This window comes from Megascapheus bottae, chromosome 3 (genome assembly GCF_031878675.1).
Source record: "Megascapheus bottae isolate mThoBot1 chromosome 3, mThoBot2.hap1, whole genome shotgun sequence".
Taxonomy (NCBI): Eukaryota; Metazoa; Chordata; class Mammalia; order Rodentia; family Geomyidae; genus Megascapheus; species Megascapheus bottae.
In genome coordinates, this window is record NC_143511.1 from 70735522 (window position 1) to 70758427 (window position 22906).

General features: G+C 44.3%; 1 protein-coding gene across 2 annotated transcripts in view; it reads right to left on the bottom strand.

Annotated features, from left to right (window-relative positions):
• Window positions 1-22906, bottom strand: part of Ptpn3 (protein tyrosine phosphatase non-receptor type 3) — an 81822-nt gene that overhangs the window by 38397 nt on the left and 20519 nt on the right. For both annotated transcript variants that reach the window (XM_090330408.1, XM_090330407.1), the window contains 7 exons: window positions 21112-21232; window positions 20094-20181; window positions 16510-16598; window positions 11924-11987; window positions 10121-10293; window positions 7603-7737; window positions 3977-4153 (listed from right to left, as the gene is read on the bottom strand). In XM_090330408.1, the coding sequence (XP_090186534.1) occupies window positions 3977-4153; window positions 7603-7737; window positions 10121-10293; window positions 11924-11987; window positions 16510-16598; window positions 20094-20181; window positions 21112-21232 (847 nt within the window). The remainder of the gene's footprint in view (window positions 1-3976; window positions 4154-7602; window positions 7738-10120; window positions 10294-11923; window positions 11988-16509; window positions 16599-20093; window positions 20182-21111; window positions 21233-22906) is intronic.

The following is a 22906-nucleotide window of genomic DNA, read 5'->3' on the forward strand; positions in this document are numbered from 1 at the left end:
TGGGCCAGCCAGGATTCTAGGAACTTGCAAGATGCCTTTTCATAGTAAATGGGTAAAGCCAAGTACAGGCCAACCAACACCCACATGCCTTGTAACAACCTGTCCTCCTCGGCTGTAGTCCTCTGAGTAGAGACCTGGATAGTGCATGGATCTTCTCCCATAATCGGATCTGGTGCCACATCTCTAATAAGTGGTGCAGAGAGTGGTGGCAAAGAGGGAAAAGGCAGGAAGTTTCTGAAGGAGCTGGGGTGGTTTAACTTAAAGAACGACAGGCAGCACTTTGGGAAGGACTGGAAAGAAACACCGTTTCTTTTGGGAGCTCTAGGCCAGCACCGGTATTCTAAATCATCCTGTCATTCACATTCAACAGGGGGCTGGTTCCTGGACCCTCACTGCATAGCACCAGTTCCCTTATATAAAAGATGCTCTAGCCCCTGCATGTTCAGGACAGACACAGCAACCACCATCAGCCTAAGTAAACCACAGATGGTGGGGACTGGCTGTGGTGACAACAGGAGTGTCCAAGCACAGCAGGCTACCATACTTCAGGGGGTTCTATGCTAGAGGTGTGCTCAGGTCCTTGGGGCCTAGATGGCAGTGTGTGTGTGTGTGTGTGTGTGTGTGTGTGTGTGTGTAAAGAAGAAAATCCCCAACACACAAAAGTGTTCTTCGAAACACACAAAAGTTTTCCTGCAGAAGAAAAGTTCTCAAGCAAGAGACAGACATCAAAGACCATGACAGGAAAGAACACTCACTTAAGTGGGGTGTCGTGGCAGTGACCCATCAAACCAATAAGAGTAATGAAGAAAGGCTTTTGAGTACAATCCTACACTGCCCTAAAACTTGTTTCCCCACAATCTATTTTTCTAGTCAGTTTTTTAGGGCCTATCTCCTGCAAGGTATCTAGGCAGGAGGTGGAGGAGGGTTGATTTTTTTCTTCTTCTTTTTATTTATTTTTTGGTCACAACAACTTCCCTCTTTTCAGAATTTAGTTTCCCCTGGAAGCAAAGAGAAGAACCCAGAACAAAAGCACACAGCCAGCTTGGGCATAATGCACATTGCCAAAGCTTCATAACTATAATCATAAACTTTGGGGCGCTGTGCTATAAATACAGAACAAGCAGCAAGTGACTCATCTGCTGGGTAATGTTCTGACAGCCTGCGCTCTGCCACTTCATGTGGAGAGCCAAAGCCTTCCTCTCTTCTCTGCTTTTCCTTCCCTTTTACACCGAGTACAGAGCATTACACTTAATTCTTCTTAAAAGGAACCTTCTTCCTGTCTGTGAGATTATTCACTGGATTGCTCTGACAGAATGCTTCTTTCTGCTGCTTAACACAAATCTGCTGCAGAAAACATGTCAAACGTTTCTTAAACATTTTGCAAATACTCACTAAAGTAGCGACACAGTTTTTTCACCAAGTATAGACTGGCCTGTACTTCTTGCCTGGAGAAGGGAGAAGATCCTAGCTACTTAGGGAAGCCAGAGGTCTGCTGCTTCCTACTGTCTGGAAGGGGTCCTACACTTAGCTGAGGGGTTTGTAGTATTGTGTTTCCAGCCCCTCACCAGACTTCCCCAGTTGCCTACTGTGTGTGTAGCTGGCAGACCTTAGCAATAAGAGCCACCTTGGAATCTCCATTGTCTGCTACCTTTAATATTTAGTGGCAAAGGTGGCCTGGAATAACTCTTCTAAGGCCGCATGAAAGACTTGCGAAGAGAATGAACATGCAGTATGGCAGAGCGAGCAGGGCAGAACCCGCTGAAGTCAACAGGGCCAGGGTGGCATTCACTTCCATGCCCTGCGCTGTCAACACCCCTGTGTGGCTAGTGACTCCAGGTTATATTCACTACCATTCCAGAGCACGGTGGGAAAATCTGATACAGGGCACACAAGGGGACGTCTCTGAAGCCTTGGCTGCTTCTCCAAACTCCCTGCTCTTTTCACCAAAGCTACAGATACCACAGTATGACAGTGTAGACTGTCAGATACTGCTGGCCCAGCTGGCCTGGAAATGTGTGAAAACCAAGTTTTGTGTATTCAACATTCTTTCTCCCTGCGACCAGGACAGGAAGTATATGTTAGGTTGTTAGACTGGGGAATGAAAGGAACTCATGTCTCAGGACAGAAAGCCAACTGTCCTGCCCCTGCACCTGGCACTTACCACATGGTGAAACATCAGAGGACACATTAGAGACCACAAGGGCTCCAGGAGGCCACTCACCTTCGTTTCACAGTGGAACAGCAGGGGGAGAGGTGGTGAGTGCTCCTTGTGCAAGCCAGATGATGCTCCTAAATGTCGCTGGACATATGTGTGAGCAATGTCCTTTCTGCTTATAGACATTGTGGGGTTTGCAACACTGGCAGAATAGGCAAGTCCATCAACACTAGTACTGTCTATGGCGGAATGGATTCACCAGTACTCATGTCACTTCTCACATAGCACCAAATGTGGCTTCTGTGTCCTGAGGGATGAGTGCTTTCATTTCACCTTTGTTTAGTTAGCTTAATCCTGAATCACCTGCACCTCTGATACTGGACAGCGAGGGTCTTGATGCTGTCCAGTCCCTCGCTGAGACTGCAAGCCATGACTGGGAGCGCCTTCCTTCTGCTGATGCGACAGAGCCCAGAGCTCATGGAGGACTTACACAGTCTCTAGACACTTCCACCTGCATCTCTGCCTTGTTTGTGTGTCTTGCAAAGGCACCCAACAGAACCCACATTCATTCACAGTAGCCTCCTCAATGGGCAAGTTGGAGAGACAGTGATCATTTCAACAAAAGCATCTCTAAGCTCAGACCACAAGAAGCAATGTCCATGCAGATTATTTCACCAGAGATGCTAAGGACACAGATCATGTTTGCAGGAGGCGGCAGACCCCTACAGAAAGGAGGAGGAAGCTGGCAGATGATGCGTACAGCATACTCAGGATGTACTTAGTGCCTTAAGCTAGTGGCTACCATGTCAAACATTTCCAGATTAATTAAGGTGCCTGCTTGCTAATCCTTTACTGGTAAGGGAGGCCTTATATATAAGGCCTTAACTTTTATTTCTATATGTTGGTCATCCTATGGGACCTAGCAGAATGGAGACCCAGGGTTGACTTCCTAACAGCTTAAAATCCAATCACACTTGAACTTAAAAGGTCATCTATGATCTATATGTTACTTCAAAAAAAAAAAAAAAACAACTGACCTGAGATTGCACACCCTACAGTGAATACCTATGACAGAACTGTATGACAAAGGCAAAGAAGGAAGAAAAGCAACCTGGGCCCAGCGAAGCAAATGTAACTGGGCCTAACATATACCTTCGAGCTCCCTGGTGATCTAGGCAAAAAGGAAGCTGTTAGCTGTCTGTTATCTTAAAATAATAAAGCAAACAAACAAAACCATGGCCCATGCCATTCTTTTAGAAGAGTTTTGTTTTGTTTTTAAACAGGCCTTGACTGAGGAAGGGAATCTGTCACCCTAAGAGGAAGAGACATAGAAGATCAAAATGTTGAGAAAGAAAATCAGGGATGTGTTAACATTACCCCGCCCCCCATAACTAGTCATTAAAAATGAAAAGCAAACAATCCCTCAAGACATTCTCTTGCTCTGAGGAGGCTTTTTTAGAAGTAAACCAGTTCCCAGTGATTTAAACCACAGACTAGAAACATGCTCATGAACTAGTCATATAAAAGGTGGGCCTGGGGCTGTGTGCTCCTACAGTATGGACTGACTCAGCCCAGAGCACCCTTTGCAAGCGAACCTGGAACCAGGAACCTGGAAAGCAAGTCTGTGACAGACAAGAGGGCGAGCTGTCAGACGCACGGGCTGTTTCCTGTCCACCCAGGCAGTGCGGACTTGGTATCTAAACAGGAGTTGGTTGCAGGCACCAGTTTTGGACTCCTCTGAAAATGGAAGCCCAACCCTCAGCAAATGCCACAAAAACCATAAAAGCAGAGACCAGGAAAGGAAAACCACAAGATTCTTACTCTCGGTGTGGACTGCGGTTCTGAGAGACTTCGGAGTCACTGTCTTTGGGGGACAAGGAGCCCTTGTAGGTGTAGAACACGTCTTCAGTTTCCGTAATATAGGTCATCTCATTCGCAAGGTTATCTGCAGAAGAGTGTCGGGGCTTTCGGATTTCATGCCGGAGACGAGGACTTCGCCTATGTACAGAGAAGGGGAAGGTGCAGAGTACTGAGAGCAAATTCTGCTCAGAGGTCAGACAGCTGTCAGTGATGCCATGCTGGACCCTAGCTTCTCCAAGGATGCCTTGGCTGACACTGTTAGAAGGGCAAGACCCAGAGCCAAGCCTGGTGGCACACACCTGTAATCCTAGCACTTGGGAGGTTGATGCAATAGGATTTTGAGTTCCAGGTCTGACTTGAATACATAGCAAATTCAAGAGCATCCTGACCTTATCTTAAAACCAGCAAATGAATTTACTAGAACAATTCATCCATTCTTGCACCATTGGAACTCCCCAGGGTTGACACTGAGCAGATGCAGGAGCCCCCATAATGTAGTCTCAGCCTTACACATAGGCAGGAGACAGAGCTTATAATTCTAGTCAGTGGTACTGAAGTTATTTTTTTCTTTTTTGTGGGTCATGGGGCTTGAACTCAGGGCCTGGGCACTGTCTCTAAGATTTTTTTGCTCAAGGAAAGCACCCTACCACCTTGAGCAATAGTGCTACTTCTTATTTTCTGATGGTTAATTAGAGATTAGAGTTTCATGGACTTTCCTGCTTGAGCTGTCTCTCAACTACAATCCTGTGATTCCTGCTTCCTGAGTAGCTAGGATCACACATATGAACCACCAGTGCCCAGCTAGAGGGAATTCTTGCGGAAAGATCTCAGCTCTCAAGATGTAAAGAGGCCATGCTGAATGTTCATAAGGCAATTTAAATAATGTTTATGCAAGGTTTAGAAGCTTGGTATAATTCTTGGCAACACTCAAACCTCAGATTATCTACATCCTAGAAGGTAATTTTCTCTTGAGTCAAGAGGAGATACCAGCTTTTAAAAAACTATCCTTTATTACATGCATGTCATGAGATGGGGCTCGAAGTGCTGCCCTGCCCATGAGCAGTCGAGTCCACGTACCACAGGCAAGTTCTGTCACTTCTCTGGGCTCTGGAGGTTGAGCCAAGTTAGTGTACTCGGGAAATCAGGGCCACACTTGAGCACAGTTCCTGTAGCAGGTGCAGTCAGGTCGTCTTCCATCTTTCCCAGTTTCCCTTCTTGTATTATTTTGCTAGCTATTACTCCTTGGGCTGTCAGGGCCTTTATCACTTGCAAGCCCCTGGGCAGTCATCAATGCTGTGTCCACCAAAAAGTAAAAGGGCTCTTCTGACCCCTTGGAGAGGACCTGTACCTAACAGCAAGGGCTTCACGCCACAGCTGTGACAACATCCACTGCTGCTATTCTCCCGAATCCTGCTTGGTGCTTTCTCTAAGTTCCTTGCATTGTTGTCTGATTAAGAGACTCTGAGGTACATGAAATGGCTTCCTTACAGCATATAATTACCTCTTTAGAATGAGGTGTCTCCATCTTGGAAACCCAGGAAGCAAATCTGTTTATCATGCCACAGTTTCCAAGATGGACTCCCATCACATCCCTGTCCCAGAACATGAGTTCTCCAGTGGAGGGCCTTGAGCCCAGTAAGTCCTACCTGTCTGTTTCCCTCAGTCCCAAGAGATCCTGGCTCAGGAACTTCTAGGCTTGCCTGTCCTTAGAGACACAATGTCTATATGGAGCTGGGAGCAGAGATGATTGAGTTTTCCTTTTACAGATGCCTAACCTTTTTAGAGACATCCACAGAAACAGGGTAATGTCTTGAAGGGATATTAGGATAGGATGACAGTAAGAAAACAATTCTCATCAGACTCTTGCTTACAAAGCAAATGTGCATTATGACTTCATTTGCAGTCATTTTTGTAACCTTTTTATAGATGAGAAAACTGAGTTCACAGTGGTCAAGGGACTGAATCAAGGCCCCAGTCTTGATGATGCTAGACAGGTCTCCTGCCACTGTGCTATACCCCAGGCACACATATTCCTCACTCTTTGAAAGTTAAGTTCATTTTCTTTTTGCTTTTCCTTTTTGGTGGGATTTAACTGCAGGGCTTCATGCTTATTAGAAAAGCACTCTGCTACTTGAACCCAGCTATTTTTTTTTTTTTGCTTGTTTCAGGTAGGGGCTTGAGTTTTTGCCTAGGGCCAGCATTCTAGTTATGCCTCCTAAACAGCTAGGATTATAGGTGTATGCTACTATGCTTGGTTGATTTCATACTCTTGACAAGCTGTCATACTACTTCCATCTTTACTACTGGTACAGAGGGTCTTGAATCCTTACATCCTTTGCTGGGTTTCTCTAAAGTTTACTTTGTGGGATGTTAACAAAAATATTAAAGTTCTATGCTGTTTCTTTACCACAGGACTTCTCAGACGTTTAATATTACTAGTGTGTGCCATGATTTTAACAGGAATATGCCAAGTTTTGTTGTCTATTTACTTTGTGGTACTGAGAATGGAAACCACGGTCTGCACATACTGGGTGAGGGCTCTATTGTGGAGTTGCTCAAATTTCTTAAGATCAATTAAATTTCTCAAAAAGACCATCTTAGTTCACATCTTCAATCTTCACTATGGTGTGGCTAACAATAAGAAAATTGAGGTTCAAGGCCAGCTTGGGCAGAAATCTAATTAAGAGTCCATTTGGGGAAGCAGGTAAGGAAGACCTTTATCCTAATCAATAATACATGGGAATGGAAGCATGGCTGGGTGGTATTAGGCCAGCCTAGCAAACATGAGGCTCTGAGTTCAAAGTCCCATTACCATACACACACACACACACACACACACACACACACACACACGCATCTCAGAATGGGAAAAATAACATCTACTATTCTAACACAGTAGGGTAACTATGGCTGACAACATATAATTGCGAATTACATATTGCTAATAGAAAGGGTTTTTTTTGTTATTGTTTTAAGACAGATGCTTAATATGTAGCCAAGGCTAGCCTCAAACACTAGAGCTTTCTTCTGTCTCAGATGCCTGCTGAGCATCTGAGTGTGAAACACCATACCTGGTAAATAGAAAGGATTTTGAGTGTTCCTAACACAAAAATGTGTTGTATTTCTAAAGTGATGGATATGACTTCAGGCCATCTGTGCTGACGAAATTAAAAATACACATATCTACACATACATGTATACAGTTATGTGTACATATTTTTGCAAGTACTGGAGTTTGGACTAAAGGCCTTACACTTGCATGGAAGGTGCCTTACTGCTTGAGTTATACCACTTGTTCTTTGTGCTTTCTTAATTTTTCCAAGTAAACCTCATTTTGTTTGTCTGGACTAGGCTGGACTGCAACCCATCTATTTACGTGTCTCACATAGCTTTGGATGACAGAGGTGTACCCCTGCTCCCAGCTTTTATTGAGATGGGGTTCTGTGGACTTTTGCCTGGGCTCACCTCAGTCCTCCTAATTTCTGCCTCTAGAGTAGCTAAGATTACAGGAGTGAGTTACCATGCCTGTTGTGTGTCTGCAGGAGAGCAAACATGTTCACTAGTACATGGAACAAAAGAGGACATACCAGTTGGGGGTGACTGGAGGGGACCGGGAAGGCAGACTCTTGGTTTCTAGATGCTCCACTGATAAGGACCTTCTCATGGCTGGATTCCACACCATTCCTCCAATTACCTTCTTGCAATATTGGTTATTTACAGACCTGAAAAATCAGAGATAAGGTCATTTCTCACATATGCCATGGGAAAGAAAAAAATGCAGTCCATGTGGACCAGAGTCACTCAGCTTTTTCCTGATGACAATCAACACATGTTGGTTGGAGTGGAGGCAGAGAAGATCTCAGGAGAGGCTCTCTCAGCCTGGCTTTTCCTTATGTTCCTTTTCTTCTCTTGGTGGAAATGCTTTCATGTTTCAGCTACTTTAAGCAAACCGGTTGCTTCACTATAACCAAAGCTTACCAGATCATTAGGAATGCCAGGACAGCACAGAAATGCAGTTCAAATAACTTCAGGAGAGTGTCACTTTACTCAAGGCGGTAAGAGTAAAAGTATTAACCACCCTTCCAGATGCACTTTGTCACCCAGGCTGGTGAAAGCTGCCACCATAAATCACTGCTAACTCTTGGGCAGAGAACCTGAGAATATACTTAGAAAGTATAGTTTCAGATCACATTCTTTGAATGTACTACCTGAGGGTTACCTCTGAACTTTAGTTATATCTACAAAGTTTTAATCTTGGAGAATGATCTCTCTATACAACTTGGAAAATAACCAGAAGGGCGTTAGTGGTTAGTTTTGGCATTTCAAATTTAAACCATGTTCTAATACCTTAGGAAAACATTCTACACATTTCTTAGTGGCCTAAAACTGGACAACCAAGCAACCAACCAACAAAAACAAAACAAAGACAAATAAAAACCAAACTCTCCCTAAAATATCACGTGCTAATTACACAAACCACCCGTTACCATCCTGATCAAATGTTCCCCAGTGGTGCTGGTGAGAGAGTTTTTCCCCTGAGGCCTGGTCACATCACAAACAGTTATCATTCACTGATTAAGGATGTAAGATTAACTTTTTTTTTTTAAAGGAACAAGCTGCAAGATTCAAGGATTACTGTGGAAATCCCCAAATGTGTACAACTCAGAGTGTCATTGCCCGGTACACTTGGGAAACACTCGTCTGGTTCTTTTTACATGGAACCTTTCAAAGGACACTCTGTGCATCCCTAGGGGTGGGAAAATCCTGTAACTGCTCTAAGCTCCAGTTACCTCATTTGTGAACTAAACAGAGGCGACAAGAGCAGAACTTCAGTGTGCTGACGCTGGTAACTGCTGATGTGTGCTCCCCACCCTCCTTTCTGTGCCCCAAGTGAGCCCCGGAGGATTACAGACACCTGCTAGTCCTTTGACTCCAGACTGTCTATGATTCTCTTAATCAACAGATGGACTGTACCAGTTTCCAGACTTTCCCGTAGGGGGAGTGACTAGTTTTGTCTTTGGCTCTTGAAGCCTCTATAGAAAAAAAAAATTCAGCCACCCTGCAGCAGAGACCACATGGACAAGGCAAGAGGGCCCAGGAGACCCCACCAGTCATGTGGGAAAAGCAGCCTCAGATCTGCCACACTAGTCCAGCTCCCAGCTACGTATCACAGAATTCCCCTCTGGTCCACATGGCATGAAAGAGTCATCTGGCCAAGCTCTTCCTGAATTCCTAGCCCACAACATCTTTAAAGTAAAACAGAATGGTGTTGCTTTAAGCCACTGAAATAGAGATTGTTTGTTATGCTGTGTGAAATGAGCAGAATCTAGCCTTGTACTAGCTACAGACAAGAAGGTTTGCAGATGAGGAAACTAGCATCAACTTAATATTCAAGGAGATAAGGTGGGATTTGAACCCCATTCTTCAGCACCCTAGACCTGGATTCAATTCCTCATGACACATGTTCAGAGGATTAGCTCCAACATAAGTCAAGACTACATTCCCATAAATTCTTATTTGAAAGAATAAATGGCTTCTGAGTAACTCAGAAACAGTGACATCATGATAATATCATCCACCGCCACAAAGAAGCAAGGAAGCTGCACATAATGAGGAAGAGGGGGATTATTACTAGTGGTTTTACTTCATGCTTTCCCTCTCAATTACATGTTTATACTTGGTCATGAAGACTGATTTTCCATTTCTTCAATTTGAATTAACTTCTTTCCTCCCTCCCTCCCGCTCCATCCCCCTTTCTTTCCTTCTTACGTTTTTTTTTTTTTTTTTTTTTTTTTTTTTGGCCAATCCTGGGCTTGAGCTCAGGGCCTGAGCACTGTCCTTAGACTTTTCTCAAGGGTAGAGCTCTACCACTTGAGCCTCAGTACCACTTCCAGGTTTTCTTCTATGTAGGTGGTACTGAAGAATCGAACCCGGTCTTCATGCATGCTAGGCAAACACTCTACCATTAGGCCAAACTCCCAGCTAGTGTTTTGAACCCAAGACTCTGCCACTTGAGCCATGCCCTAAAGTGTCCACCACCTAGTGATGGCCAGGACATGTTGGGATCTCAGTCCAGTGTGTACACTGTTCTTAAGGTAAACTCACTTTTGGGGATTCCTGGAGCCCAAAGTCCAGTACTGAGACAGAACATTCTTTTCTTGAGGTAGTAACTTCTTTGCCTGGAAAAATGAATGGTGCTCCACACAGGATTTCCACAAGTTTTTGCAAGATCGATAACTGAGCATGTTGAAGGCCACAATATGTTCCCTGGATTCAGCCTGCGAGAACAACAGAGAGCTCACTATAAAGACACAGGGTGACAGATCTCATATCAGCCACCCCCAGATACCAGGAAGCAAGCTTCCACGAGCCTTCACCAGAGCCCAGTGCCCTAGGAATATTGCAGAGCAGAACCGTCACCCCTCCATGAACTCAAAGCTAAGAACCCCTCATCACAAATCTCCATGTTTCAAACCTGCTCACGTCTCAAGATTGGGCTAATGTGCATTATGTGCCTTTAAGAATTTAGGTCTGGAAACATCTCTTTCCTCAATAAATAACCTTTCTACTATCAGACAACAGTAATTCTATAACCCTGGAGAATTCTTTCTTTGCTTCCTCTACAGTGAGACCTGGTTGGTGTGCATTTAAATGATTGACGCTGTTGTCATTCTTCATAAAGTTTTCTCATTTATCATGCATTTTTGGTGCTATGTTGAACCTTGCAGGCACTGGGAAAGTCAGGTGACCCAGATTCTGGTCTATGCTTTCTCTGAGCTTTACTGCACCCATTTCTATGGGTTCAGGTCCATGGGAAGGTGTCAGTTTAAGGACATATTATCTTTGAAGAACTGAGATGTGGATATAGAGTGACAAATACACAGCATAACAAGACAGGGTGTGGTATGCAAAGAGCAGGCATCTCAGATTCATAATAATCTGTCCAAATTCCATCTTCCTCTCTCAACAGCTGTGGTAGCTTGAGCTTTCTTACCTCTGAATCCGCTTCTCCCTGTGGCTAAACAAACTTAGTTAACTAGCTCACACCAGTGACTCATCCTGTCAGACACAGCACAGGCCATGGTGAGTTCAACACGTTGAAAGAAGAATCTGGCCAGTGACATTTATTGTTGCTATGTGGTGTGGGCTTTGCTGGACATTCTTTGCTTAATCCACCTCTTTCCCTGAGTAGCGGGCATCACTGAGTTAATGGAAACAAGGTAATTCAGCTAGAGGAGATGACAGAGCCTGTGCAGCTAGCTAGTCAAGGGAAGAGCCAGGATTTGCACCCACTCTCAAATTCCAAAGGAAGCTCAACCTTTCACTGTCGCTTATGGAAGACCTGCCAGTCCAGGGACACTTTCCTCCTCGTTATTTAGGTGCAATCTGCCTCCAAAGCCCAAAGAACTAAGAGTAGGAGTAATTTCAAAATACCAAGCCCTGGAATGGCTCACACTTGTAATTCTATTCAGGAGGCTGAGGGGTGAGGATCAAGGTTCAAAACCAGCCCAGGCACAGAAGGACCAGCGACTCTTATCTCCAATTAACCTCTAGAAAACAGGAAGTGAGGCTTGGCTTAAGGGTAGGACAATAGCCTTAAGCTGAAAAGAGCTCAGGGACAGAGCCAGGCTAAGTTCAAGCCCTATGACCGCCCCCCCCCCCCCCCAACACACAAAAAAATAGCCCAGGCAGAAAAGTCTATGAGACTCTTATTTCCAATTAGCTACCAAAAAGCTGGAATTGAAGCTTTGGCTCAAGTGGCAGAGCCTATGTCCTTGGGTTAAAAAGCTAAGGGACAGAACCCAGGCCTAGAGTTAAAGCCTCAGTTATCAGTACACACACACACACACACACACACACACACACACACACACACATTGAAACAAAGCAAGCATGGATGCAACTCACCTGTTTCTGACGCTGATGTATAAAGAACTTTTTCCTTTTGAAAGAAATTTTGAGAATGTTCACCCTGTCCAAAACAGAACAAAACATAAACACACAAAAAAGAAAAATGACAACAAAGAAATAAAATACAAGCATCAGGCTTATCCAGGTGTTGGTGGATCTTTTCAAGGTGTGTTCTCTACTCCAGATGCAAGTGACCGGTGGCTCCTGGCAGTCCAGAATGCCATTCACTATGGAAACCACAGCATCCCCACTGCCTCAGCTAAACAGCAAAGAGCTGACTGGGCCAGGTCTCATCTCTTGCAGGACCTCTGGATTGTGATGTAGCTTTTAAAGAACAAGAATCATGGGCCTTGCGCCTGCTCTGCTGCAAGCTGCTTTTGTGACACTGCAGCCCTGTGGTGCTGGTGGGGAGGACAGCTGAGGGCAGTGTGAGGGAGGAGCGCACAGGCCTGGGTCACGCCCCAGCTCCATTACCTAGCAGCCACGTGTCCAGGAGTCTCTTCCCCCATCTCCACCCCAGAGACTGAGGGTTAAACTTAGGGTCATGCGCTAACTAGGCAACATTGTACCAATGGAATCATAGCATTTTGCTTTTAAGTTTACAGATAGGGTCTCACGCTTCACCTGGACTGGCCTTGGACCCAAATCTCCTAACTCCTTCCTTTTACATATCTGTGATTAAGAAGTAAACCACCATACCCAGCTTGTTTTTGAGAAAGGGTTTTGGTAACTTTTGTCTTAGATGGACTCCAATCATAATCTTCCCATCTCTGATTGCAGGAATGTACTAATATGGCTTCTTTCCAAGGACTTCTTTATTAGGCACGTGATAGAGTGAAAGCCACTGATAACCAAGTATGTATGCATGTAAATATATACATACACACACAGATATATGTGTATACGTATCCATACATGGAATGTGTGTGATAGAAGTATAGTGTGTGTGTGTGTTTTGCAGTGCACTAGCCTAGAACATGCTAAGCAAGTACTCTACCAATGTCCTACACATCCTCAGCCCTTGGTGTATATTTCTACGTACCGGGCTGCTACAAAAGGCTTTGTATACATCCTCCCCATTAGAGGTCACAACCATTCTGAGAAGTCTGTATTGTTACCACAGCTATCATGGCTGGAAGTCAAGATTAAGCCCAGGGACACCAGAGACTGTGCTCTTGGGTCGGACACTATGAACTCTGTGGAGTAGCATTGCCTTGTTCCCAAAGCTGCCCTTAGCATGATGACTGACACACAGTAGGCCCTGGATGCTTGATGGTCTATGACTGGATTTTTTAATCACCTATATTCACTGATGCCAAGCTATTGTGATCCTTAGGAGAGAGGCTTTTCCCCACTGTTCCTTACTTTTACACAAGCCTGGAGAAGAAAGGATTCTCTAGGAGCACATGAGGACTTTAGTAGAATATTCTAGAACAGAGGCTGGGTAAGTAAAGTGGAAGTTTATTCATTGCCCAGGTGGCTCAGCAACATGGAAGGTACACTTACAATACATATTCAATATTGTACACTTCATCTGTTGGCAGACATACTTGTGACAAGTGAATGGATGGATGACTGCAGGCTCCTCATCTAAGCACCAGAGGCTGTTAGCTTCATCCCTTTGGAAACACTGGTCTTAATATGAGTGGAAGCCTGCTCTGCTATCTCCTCCTTGTTGCTTCCTCTGCTAAAGGGCAGACACGGAAATTCCCATTTCTTAGAAGTCTGGACAATGCGCTTCTGAGTCTTTACCCTGGCCTGCTCAGCTTATGGAAACCATGGAGCTGGTATTCCCTGCTGCCTTCACCCTCTACCGGGTCCTGTGATTCAGGATGTCCAGCTCCGTGCTCTCTCTTCTTGTGCTAGCCTCAGTTTCTACATCTGACAGCACTCTCCCCTGAACAAATCTGATAATGGCAGATAGGAACTATGTTGTCTCTAGATTGCAGGGACTACAGGGGTCCCTACTTCCCCTTCATTTGTTCCTAAGGAAGGAAGCAACATACCATCATCCAAATGCACTAAGCATTTTGGAGAGAGTGCAATTATAATTTAATGAAGGATATAGGTACTAAATAAACAATGGCATGCACAGCCAAACCACTGTGTGACTACTACATGACGGGGGGAGGGGGAAGGGGAGAGAGAGAGAGAGAGAACCCAGGGTCTCCTCACAGTACTAAGAATCAAGCCTCCCTCTGCTCCCCACACCCACACCACACTCAAGCCTAACCTACTCTTGTGCCCTATTCCCCACTGTTTGTGCTTAAGTATTTACCTCACAGCCCCAGGGTCCTTCCTGCATGTATCTGATTTAATAGCCTGGGATCACCATCTGGGGTTGGCCTTCCTGGTGGTCTTTAAGAAGGCAGGGCCAGGCCTCAACAGGGGCTGGCTGACGTTGAAGGATACAGGAGGTACAGGAAGGTCTGCAGGTGAGTCTGGGGGACCTGAAGGGTGTACGAGTCCCTGAAGGTTCTAGCAAGGTTTCTGCTTACAACCTTGCTTCTAGGACCAAGTCTCCTGCTTTGCTCTTGAGGAATCTTTATGGAACTCATACAGGTCTCAGTCCAGCCCTTTGCCTACCTGTGGGGACTTTACAAGCTCAGTCACAGACAGAGCTGGGTGCAAGTGGTTCTGGCCTGTGGCATCCAGGAGGAAGAGACTTCCCTACCTGAAGTCCCTGGAGCTGGAGGACCTTGGCAAGAGAGAACAAGGCTTGTGTTCCCACTGTCAAAAAAAGCTGCCCAGGTCACATCCCAGCAAGCCACATCATGGTTGGGTGCTCTGCTCCCTTCCCAGGAGGGACTTTTAATGAGGCAAGGGTAAAGAAAGGCAGATAGAATCCTGTTACCTGCCATACTGACTGTCTTGTGAAACTGAACAGGGCTGTGACATGTTAGCATTTAGAAAACAAAAAGCAGATCTAGTCTATCATTAACAGAAAAGTCAGGGTTCCCGGATCTATCATCCTATTTAAGCATTTTACCACAAACATAATGTGTATGTGTGTGTGTGCGTGCGTGCGTGCGTGCGTGTGTGTGTGTGTGTGTGTGTGTGTGTGTGTGTGTGTGTGTGTGTGTGTTGGAACTAAAGTGTTGGAGCTCAATAATCTGAGTATGAATTTCAAGTGCACCAATTATTATTAGTAGTTCGGCTCCTGATAAGCTCTTACACAACCTATCCATTTCTCAGTGTCCTCCTGTGAGAAACAGGACAACAGTGGTGCCTGTGCCAGGTTTAAATGAGATAAGTGAAATATGCAATAACTGACTGGAGCTCCAGAAGCTCTTGCTAAGGACATCTGCTATGATGATGATTACCTCTGTGATTTTATTTGTTTACAGGGCTTTTCTCCTCTCATATTCCATGCTGAGACAAACATCTTTCTGCGCCAATTCATAAAATTCTATGCTGCTGAGTCAAAAAACAGATTTAGACCCAAGGATCCAATTTGCTGTGGCAATGTGTCCCCTAAATCTTCTCCTGTCTCTTTCCCTAACTCCTCTTCTTCACAGGCGCATTCTTCTGCTTCTGCATCTCTTGTAGCTGGCAGTCCTCCTCCTCCAGAGCTCTACCACTTGAGCCACAATACCACTTCCAGCTTTTTCCTATGTATGTGGTATCCAAGGATTGTATGCTAGGCAAGTACTCTACTACTAGGCCAAACTCTTGGCTCCCAAAAGCTCCCTTTTCGGAGCCAGTGGCCCACTCCTGTGATGCTGGCTACTCAGAAGGCTGAGATATGGTTCAAGGCCAGCCCAAGAAAAAAAGTCCATGAGATTCCATATCCAATTAACAAGCGAAGCAAAAAGGAAGCTGAGAAGAGTGTAAGGCACTGGTTCAAACCACAGTACCACCACTCCCCCCAAATGAAGCAAAAACAGAAACAAAAAAAAAAATTCCCCTTTGCCTGGCATATCAAACTCAAAAATTCTCTATAAAAAAAAAAAAGCAGTCTCCTCACCTACGGTTTTGCTTTCTTTAATTTCAGCAACTGCAGTCTTTGTCTTGACTCTTTTAAGATAAGAGAGTCACATTCATTTCACTTCCATTATAGGACATTGTGGGGACTGTTCTATTTTGTCATTAATTACTACTGTTGTCCTCTTACTGTACCTACGAGAGGAACTGGACTGTGTCATGGGTGTGTATGTACAGAAACACGTACAGAGTAGGGTATCCACTGCGGTCCAGGGCCACTGGTGTCTGGGGTACAGGGGATTAGGGAGACCTGGCCTATATTATTTATCTGTCATGTTTCCATCAAATTTCCCAAACTATAGGATGAATGGTATAGAGGGGGGAGGGGGAAGGTAGATGTCTGTGTGTGTGTGTGCGCACACATGTGAGTGTGTGTGCGCGCACTGCTAATGAAAACCAAACTCATTTCCCCAAATATCAACTCTGGATCAAATTCAGAAGTCAGAGGTTAAAACTCTGATGTTTGGAGGTGGGAGTAGGGGTGGAGACTGTCTACTCTTCCTTTAGAAATAAAATGTTTAAAATTAGAGGCACATTACTTTTGTTCAGCATATTTTTAAAGCATGATTCAGACAATGATTAGGACCGTTTGCACTTACCAAGGATAGAAACTTGTGCAAATGTATTTTCGGTACACAGCAATGCCCGAGGAAGCAATTCCAATCATTAGATCTAAGTTGTGCAGATCCTATGAGAAGGAAGATCGCAGATTCACGGCGGGTTATAGTCAGGCTCGTGCCCGCTGGCAACTTTAAGGCACCCACGCTTTTATAAATAGCAGTTTGTAGAAACTCCAAAGGGGAAAATGCTTCTGAACACAGGCAAAAATCCCTACTTAGCAGCTACTTAAGATCCAAGTACCCAGGGTCAAATCCTTCCAAAGAGAAATGTGTGCACCGCCTGCCCCAGCACTTGGCTTCAGGAGCTAAGACTACTTGTCCCACAGAATCACTGAAATCAACATTTGTGTTTTACATGTTCAACAATTAGCATTTTATAGCCACAGGAAAATTAGAAAGGTTTCTCTCCCTTGAAGAGCTTTGTAGTAATCTCAAATTCCATGACTGGAAAGGTTTTAGCTAGCAAGATAGGATGATCAAAGATGACAAGGATTCATTTGAAAATCCAATTAAGAAACAAATGTTGCTCATAAATCCAATGTATCCAGCATTCACTAAATGCTCATGTGCCAGGCCCTGCCATAGAAAACAGAAACGAGAGCACACACACAGAGACATAGGCTCTTTTAAATCTACTTGAGTGTAACCAAATAACATTGAAAACTATAGTACTTCCTTCTCTTGAGCCACACAGATTTCTATTTGAAATCAGACACTGTGATTGTAAAGACAGCAGAGCTGGAGTTGTTATTTAGAATTGATGCAAACTTTGGTCAGCTATGTTGCTTCCACTCAGAAGAGCCTGTTTATATTTTTTCCCCAATAACAGTTTTAGAACCACTTTAAAAGTTTTTATCAGGCAGGAATCAGAGAATGCTGGAAAAAACTTGGAACCAGGCTGGGCATTCGGGGCTTTACAATAGGGTACAGCATGTTGTAAATAGAATGTTAAGTTCTCTCTTGTTCTGGAAGATACCAATTCTACTCTCTAAGAGGAATCAGAGAAGCTGCTCAGGAAAACAGTGCTGCCATGATGGTGAGTCTAAAATTCTAACAACAGGAACTCTACGGAAAGTATGTGTCTAAGCAAAATTAAGAAGAACAGAGTTGCCTTAAACACATGACCAGAAATCACAATATAGTAAGAAGAAATCAACAAATGAAATAAAAATTAAGTGGTAAGGAAATAAACAGGTGGCTCGGTGTTCTAAAATCTCTAGTTTCTACAGCTTTCCTTCACTCCTACTGTCATGGACAGTTACTACTGTCTAAATTCCCATGCCACCTGTACTCCCAATTCCCCTTGCAGGAGGCAGGGCCCAGTGACTGGTTCTGGCCAATGTGCTCTGAGTTATGTGTGTCTCTCTGAACTGAGGCACTGAAGGACCTGGCCCCAGCCGTAGGAAGAGAGCCAGGATGAGGGAAAAGCAGCCTTGATCCATCACCCAGGTACTGCAAAGCTAAAGTTGCACCAGAGACAGACACCTGGACCAATGGAGTTGCAAAACTACTAAAAAGTTAAGTGGTAGCTGGACTTTGTGGCTTACATATGTAATCCTAGCTTTTCAGAAGGCTGAGATTTTAGGATTGCAGAAAAGTCTGTATGATACTTATCTCCTTTTTTTTTCTTTTGCCAGTCCTGGGCTTGGGCTTGGGCTCAGGGCCTGAGCTTTGTCCTTGGGTTTTCTCAAGGCTAGAGCTCTTCCACTTGAGCCACAGCACCACTTTTGATATTTTTTTCCTAAGTATGTGGTACCGAGGAATTGAACCCTGGTCTTCATGCATGCTAGGCAAGCACTCTACCACTAGGCCAAACTCCTGGCCCCAATACTAATCTCCTTTAAGCTGGAAGTGGAAGTATGGCTCAACTCAGTCTTATGCAAAAAATCCAAGTGAGAGTGCAAGGGTCTGAGTTCAAGTGTTAGCAGTGGGGCACATGGCGTGCACGCATGTACACACGCACACACAAAGGTACCAAGTAAAAATCAAAATTAAGTAGTGCAGTACAAACCTATTGTGATTTGGGGGTGTTAGCTCACAGTACCTAGTGTACCTTGAGGGGTATTAGCCATACATGTCATCTTCTGAACCCTAGAGGGTCAGACTGACCCCTCCTCCCTCCCTGCCATTTCCTCTTCTCCTTTATTGTCTTTCTTTCTGTGCTGAGTATCCCAGGCTGGCCTCAAAATCATGATCCTCTTGCCCTAAGCTTCCAAGAGCTTGGAGTGCAGGCACGTGTCAGTGGGCCCCATAGAGTGTCACTGCACTGACATTCCAGTCTGGGGGTGGAGAAGCCAAAGGTCAATGCAGGCAGATATAAAAATATCACTACTGATTAAGGTTCCCAAAAACATTCTCCCAAGGTCAAATATTTGCAAATGAAATGAAAAATTAAAAAAAGAACATCTGAATTGTTTTCTTTCTTCATTATCAACATTACCTGTCTACCTCATAGGATTGTTACAGAACTTAAGTGGGACAAACAAAGGAGAAGGTTTCTGTAAACTTATGCAGATTTAAAATATGGTCATTCACTCCACTTCCACAAGCCTTAGTTTCTCATGTGAAATGGGGAAAATTAGAGTAAGAAATTGATAAGATTTGTATGATCCTAAAATAAGACAAAAGCATCTGGAATGAAGGCAAGCTTATAATTTGTGCTCTTAGCTTATACTCTGCCCTTCATCATACACAGAGTACTTCAGAAAGATGAGGCATGATTAAACAGCGCTGAAGCCATGTACTGAAGCTCGTTGTATGTGCCAACTGACCTGAGTGTCAGTTTCTCCATCCTGCCTTATGGCAATAATGCCAATACCTAGCCCAGGGCATAATGAAAAGAAAGAAATCCAGCTCTCCACTGACACTTAGAAATCTGCTCAACAGATGGCAAATATTAGACAATGCCATTAAAGTATTACAATCAACCTGAAATATTTATTAAGATGAGCATCAGTGACTCATACCTGTAATCCTAGCTACATGGGAGGCTGAGATATAAGTACTACAACTAAAAGCCAGCCCAGGCAGAAAACTCAGAGAGAGTCTCATCTCCAATTAACCAGCAAAAAAACTGGGTTGAAGTTGTGACTCAAGTGGTAGAGCACCAGCTAAGAGCAAGAGTCCTTGAATTCAAGTCTTAGTATCCACACAAAAGAAATAAAAATTAAAAAAAATAATTGATTTTCACAATTTATGTCACTATACTCTTTTTTTTCCAATAAAATTACCACATTTGAGTTGTAGGTTCAATTTGAATAGTGCTAAAGTTGTAGAAACTGGAAAAATAGATCCATATACAAAATTTAACTATTTAACCATAATCTGGAACTGCCTTAGGAAAATCACAGGCTTCTGATTTTTCAAAAGTAAAAAGTCTGTTCAATGGGAAGTATGAAAAAAAATAGCCGGATAAGTGATTAGGAAAACTCAATACTACTTAATAAGCTTTCTGAATAGCCATTAAAAACAAAAAATGGGTCATGTTTGTTACCTTGGGAGAAACATAGTCTCAAGGAACTTTCCAAGCTTTTGCAATTTAAAAGCATACCACAGATACATACTCTCCCCCCATGCAGCTCCACTCCATAGAAGTCCAGGGTCCGTGCTATGTTGATGTAGCAAGATTCAGCCTCTGATTGCTTTAGCCCGCTGCAAAAGACAGAAAGTGTGGGGTTCACCCCAAATAGAGAACATTAGCTCCAACTTTTAAGAAAATCCTAACATTCCTAAAACTTACTTACTACCCTTAACAAATCTAACCCTGAATTCTACTGAACAGATTTTTCTCTGTCCACTGTGCTTCTCTTCCTTTGATCCTGTTCATTTTTATTAAGAAATACTCCCCACTTAGGACTCCTGTAGCCTCCAGGCAGAGAACATGATCACCTTCCAGAATTCCTGATCCCCCCATTGCCTAATTAGTAGGGAATCTTCAGGTCTTTCTGCCTTTGTCTGGTCTCTAGCTGTCGCCTCACACTTCAAACACCACTGGCTCTGTGCTATTTTAGGAGGGTGACTTGTGCCATGGAAGTAATTCTGGGAGAGAGGGTTGGCAGTGCCTTCTCAGAAGGTACACTGGTAGCTTTGCCCTTTGTTTTTATGGCCTTCCCAAGAAGCAAGAGGTCCCCTGAGAGCTGGCCTCCTGGGTCAGCCTGGCCCTTGTCTGACAGGAGCCGAATAGCTGCCACAGTAGCCCCAGTCAGCCGAGGAAAGGAATGAAAGAGGAGGCTGTTTGCTGGAGGTGGCTTGCCCTGGGTGGCTGCTCCAGGAAAGGGCTCCCCAGAGGGGAAAAATGACATGTGCAGAAATTGAACCCATGCACGTCCCACTTGTCGGTATGTACTTTGGTCCACTTGTTTGTCCAGTTGAAACTGGTATTTTATTATGTATGGTAAGTCACATCAGGATGGGGCAGTCTGTGGGACAATGGGATCTCAAAAATGGGTCACCATCACTGTTCAAAGGCTCAAAAGAAACCCCGCAACTTGAAAGAGGATCAGCATCCAGAGGAAGGAGAAAGGCACTGTCTGAAAATACCTGACCTGCGTTCCCAAAGTAGGCCCACCTGGACTCCCTCACCTGTGCTGCTCATGGAGCGATTCCACCTTGGCTAAGAAGTCATCGTTTTGATCTGGTATAAACTGGCTGTCCACAAGGTAGCCTGGATGATGTATAGAAGAATTAAAGTCTCCAAAATGCGCTGTAAAGACAGAATGGTGGGGGAAATCCTCATTAGTTTTGCCTTTCGATAGTCTGTATGAACAGCTAAAGCATCACAAGGAAAACATTAACTGGAAACTCTTTAAGAAGTTTTGAACCATAAGCTCCAGATTCTAACAGAAGCCCTTATAGAGGGCCGGTTCTAATACACACCACCCAGCCCAAACCCCAGTCTCCTGGAGGGCAGTGTTGAAGCCAGGTCTTGTTCTGATCCCAGGTCCCTCACTCTGAAGCAGCACTGAAGTATGCACTTAGGCCTCTAGGCAAGAAGAAAGAGATCCTGCTAAGAAAAAAATGCTATATTTATGCCAGGCACTGTTCAGACTGTTATATAACAAGGTCATTGTGATGTTAGACTAACCAGCTGTAAAATATCTATCTATCTACCTATCTATATGTATCCATCCATCCATGGTCAGAAGAGGGGTTGTGGTCACCCCTCAGGCCTGTAAAGCCAGTCAGTAAGACCGTGTTGTAGACATAAATCAAGGTTGTATGATGTAAGTCCAAATGTGGAGGTGAGTTTATATGTGACTGTATGTAACTGTTTGTGGGAAACTATGGGTCTGCACTGATATAAAAGTACCCTGTAAGAAGGCCTGAGAATCACTTTCTTTCAAACTCAAGTTCAAGGGGAAGAAAGAACAGCATTCCCCTATCCCAAGGCAGTTTTGATAGCAAGATTGAGACCAGGTAGTCTGGACCAATGTTAATGTCCTACTCCTCCACTCATCCCGAGGACCATCAGTCTTCTGCTGATATCTTATACGTCCAACCAATTGTTGTAAGTGGCTTTCTTGAACCTGAACACAGACCGTCCCCACCACCACCACATTTAATTTTCCTCTGTTGGTTTCCTCAGCTCATAGATAAGCTGCTGCATCCTGACTGGCATCTATCCTATCAGCTAGCAGGCTCAACCTGTGTGCCACTTTGTAGATGTGAACCACAAGGTTCTTACTTTAGCAAAATCACCAACAGATTTCTGAACTTCACATCCCACTAATAAACCTTCCTGTCGGGTGGTTTTCCATGAAGATTTTAATGCACCAAACTGTGCACTAACCACTAGGGAGATGCAGCTAAATATCCATGGAGATGTTTAGGACATCGTTCTACCTGGTATCTGGGATAACCCAGTGATAGGCAATGCTGCAGTGCTTTTTTTCCCTGTCAAATAGATAAGAAAATTGAGATCGAAGACTGGAAGAGTGGACTTGCAACTCAGCTTGTAACTAGGAGCCTAGACTCTTTTTAACATTTCTTGTTTTAACTGTAATTAATAGAAGGGTTACAGTTATATTCACCAGATAGGAGGTGTATTACTTCACACACATTGATATCCCTTCTTATGTTTTTGTCCCCATTCCCTCCCCCCCCGGGGGCCTAGACTCTTATTATGGTCTCTCCTCTTACCTACTTACCACATCACATAGTCCAAACTCCCTCACCTGGGTAGAGTCCTTGGAGGTAGAAGGGGTGCTGTGGCTCAAGAAGTAGAGCACTAGCCTTGAGCTGAAGAGCTCAGGGACAGTGCGCAGGCCCAGAGTTCAAGCCCCATCACACACACACACACACACACACACACACACACACACACACACACACACACACACACACACACACACACACGATACAGCAGAGAGCCCTTGGA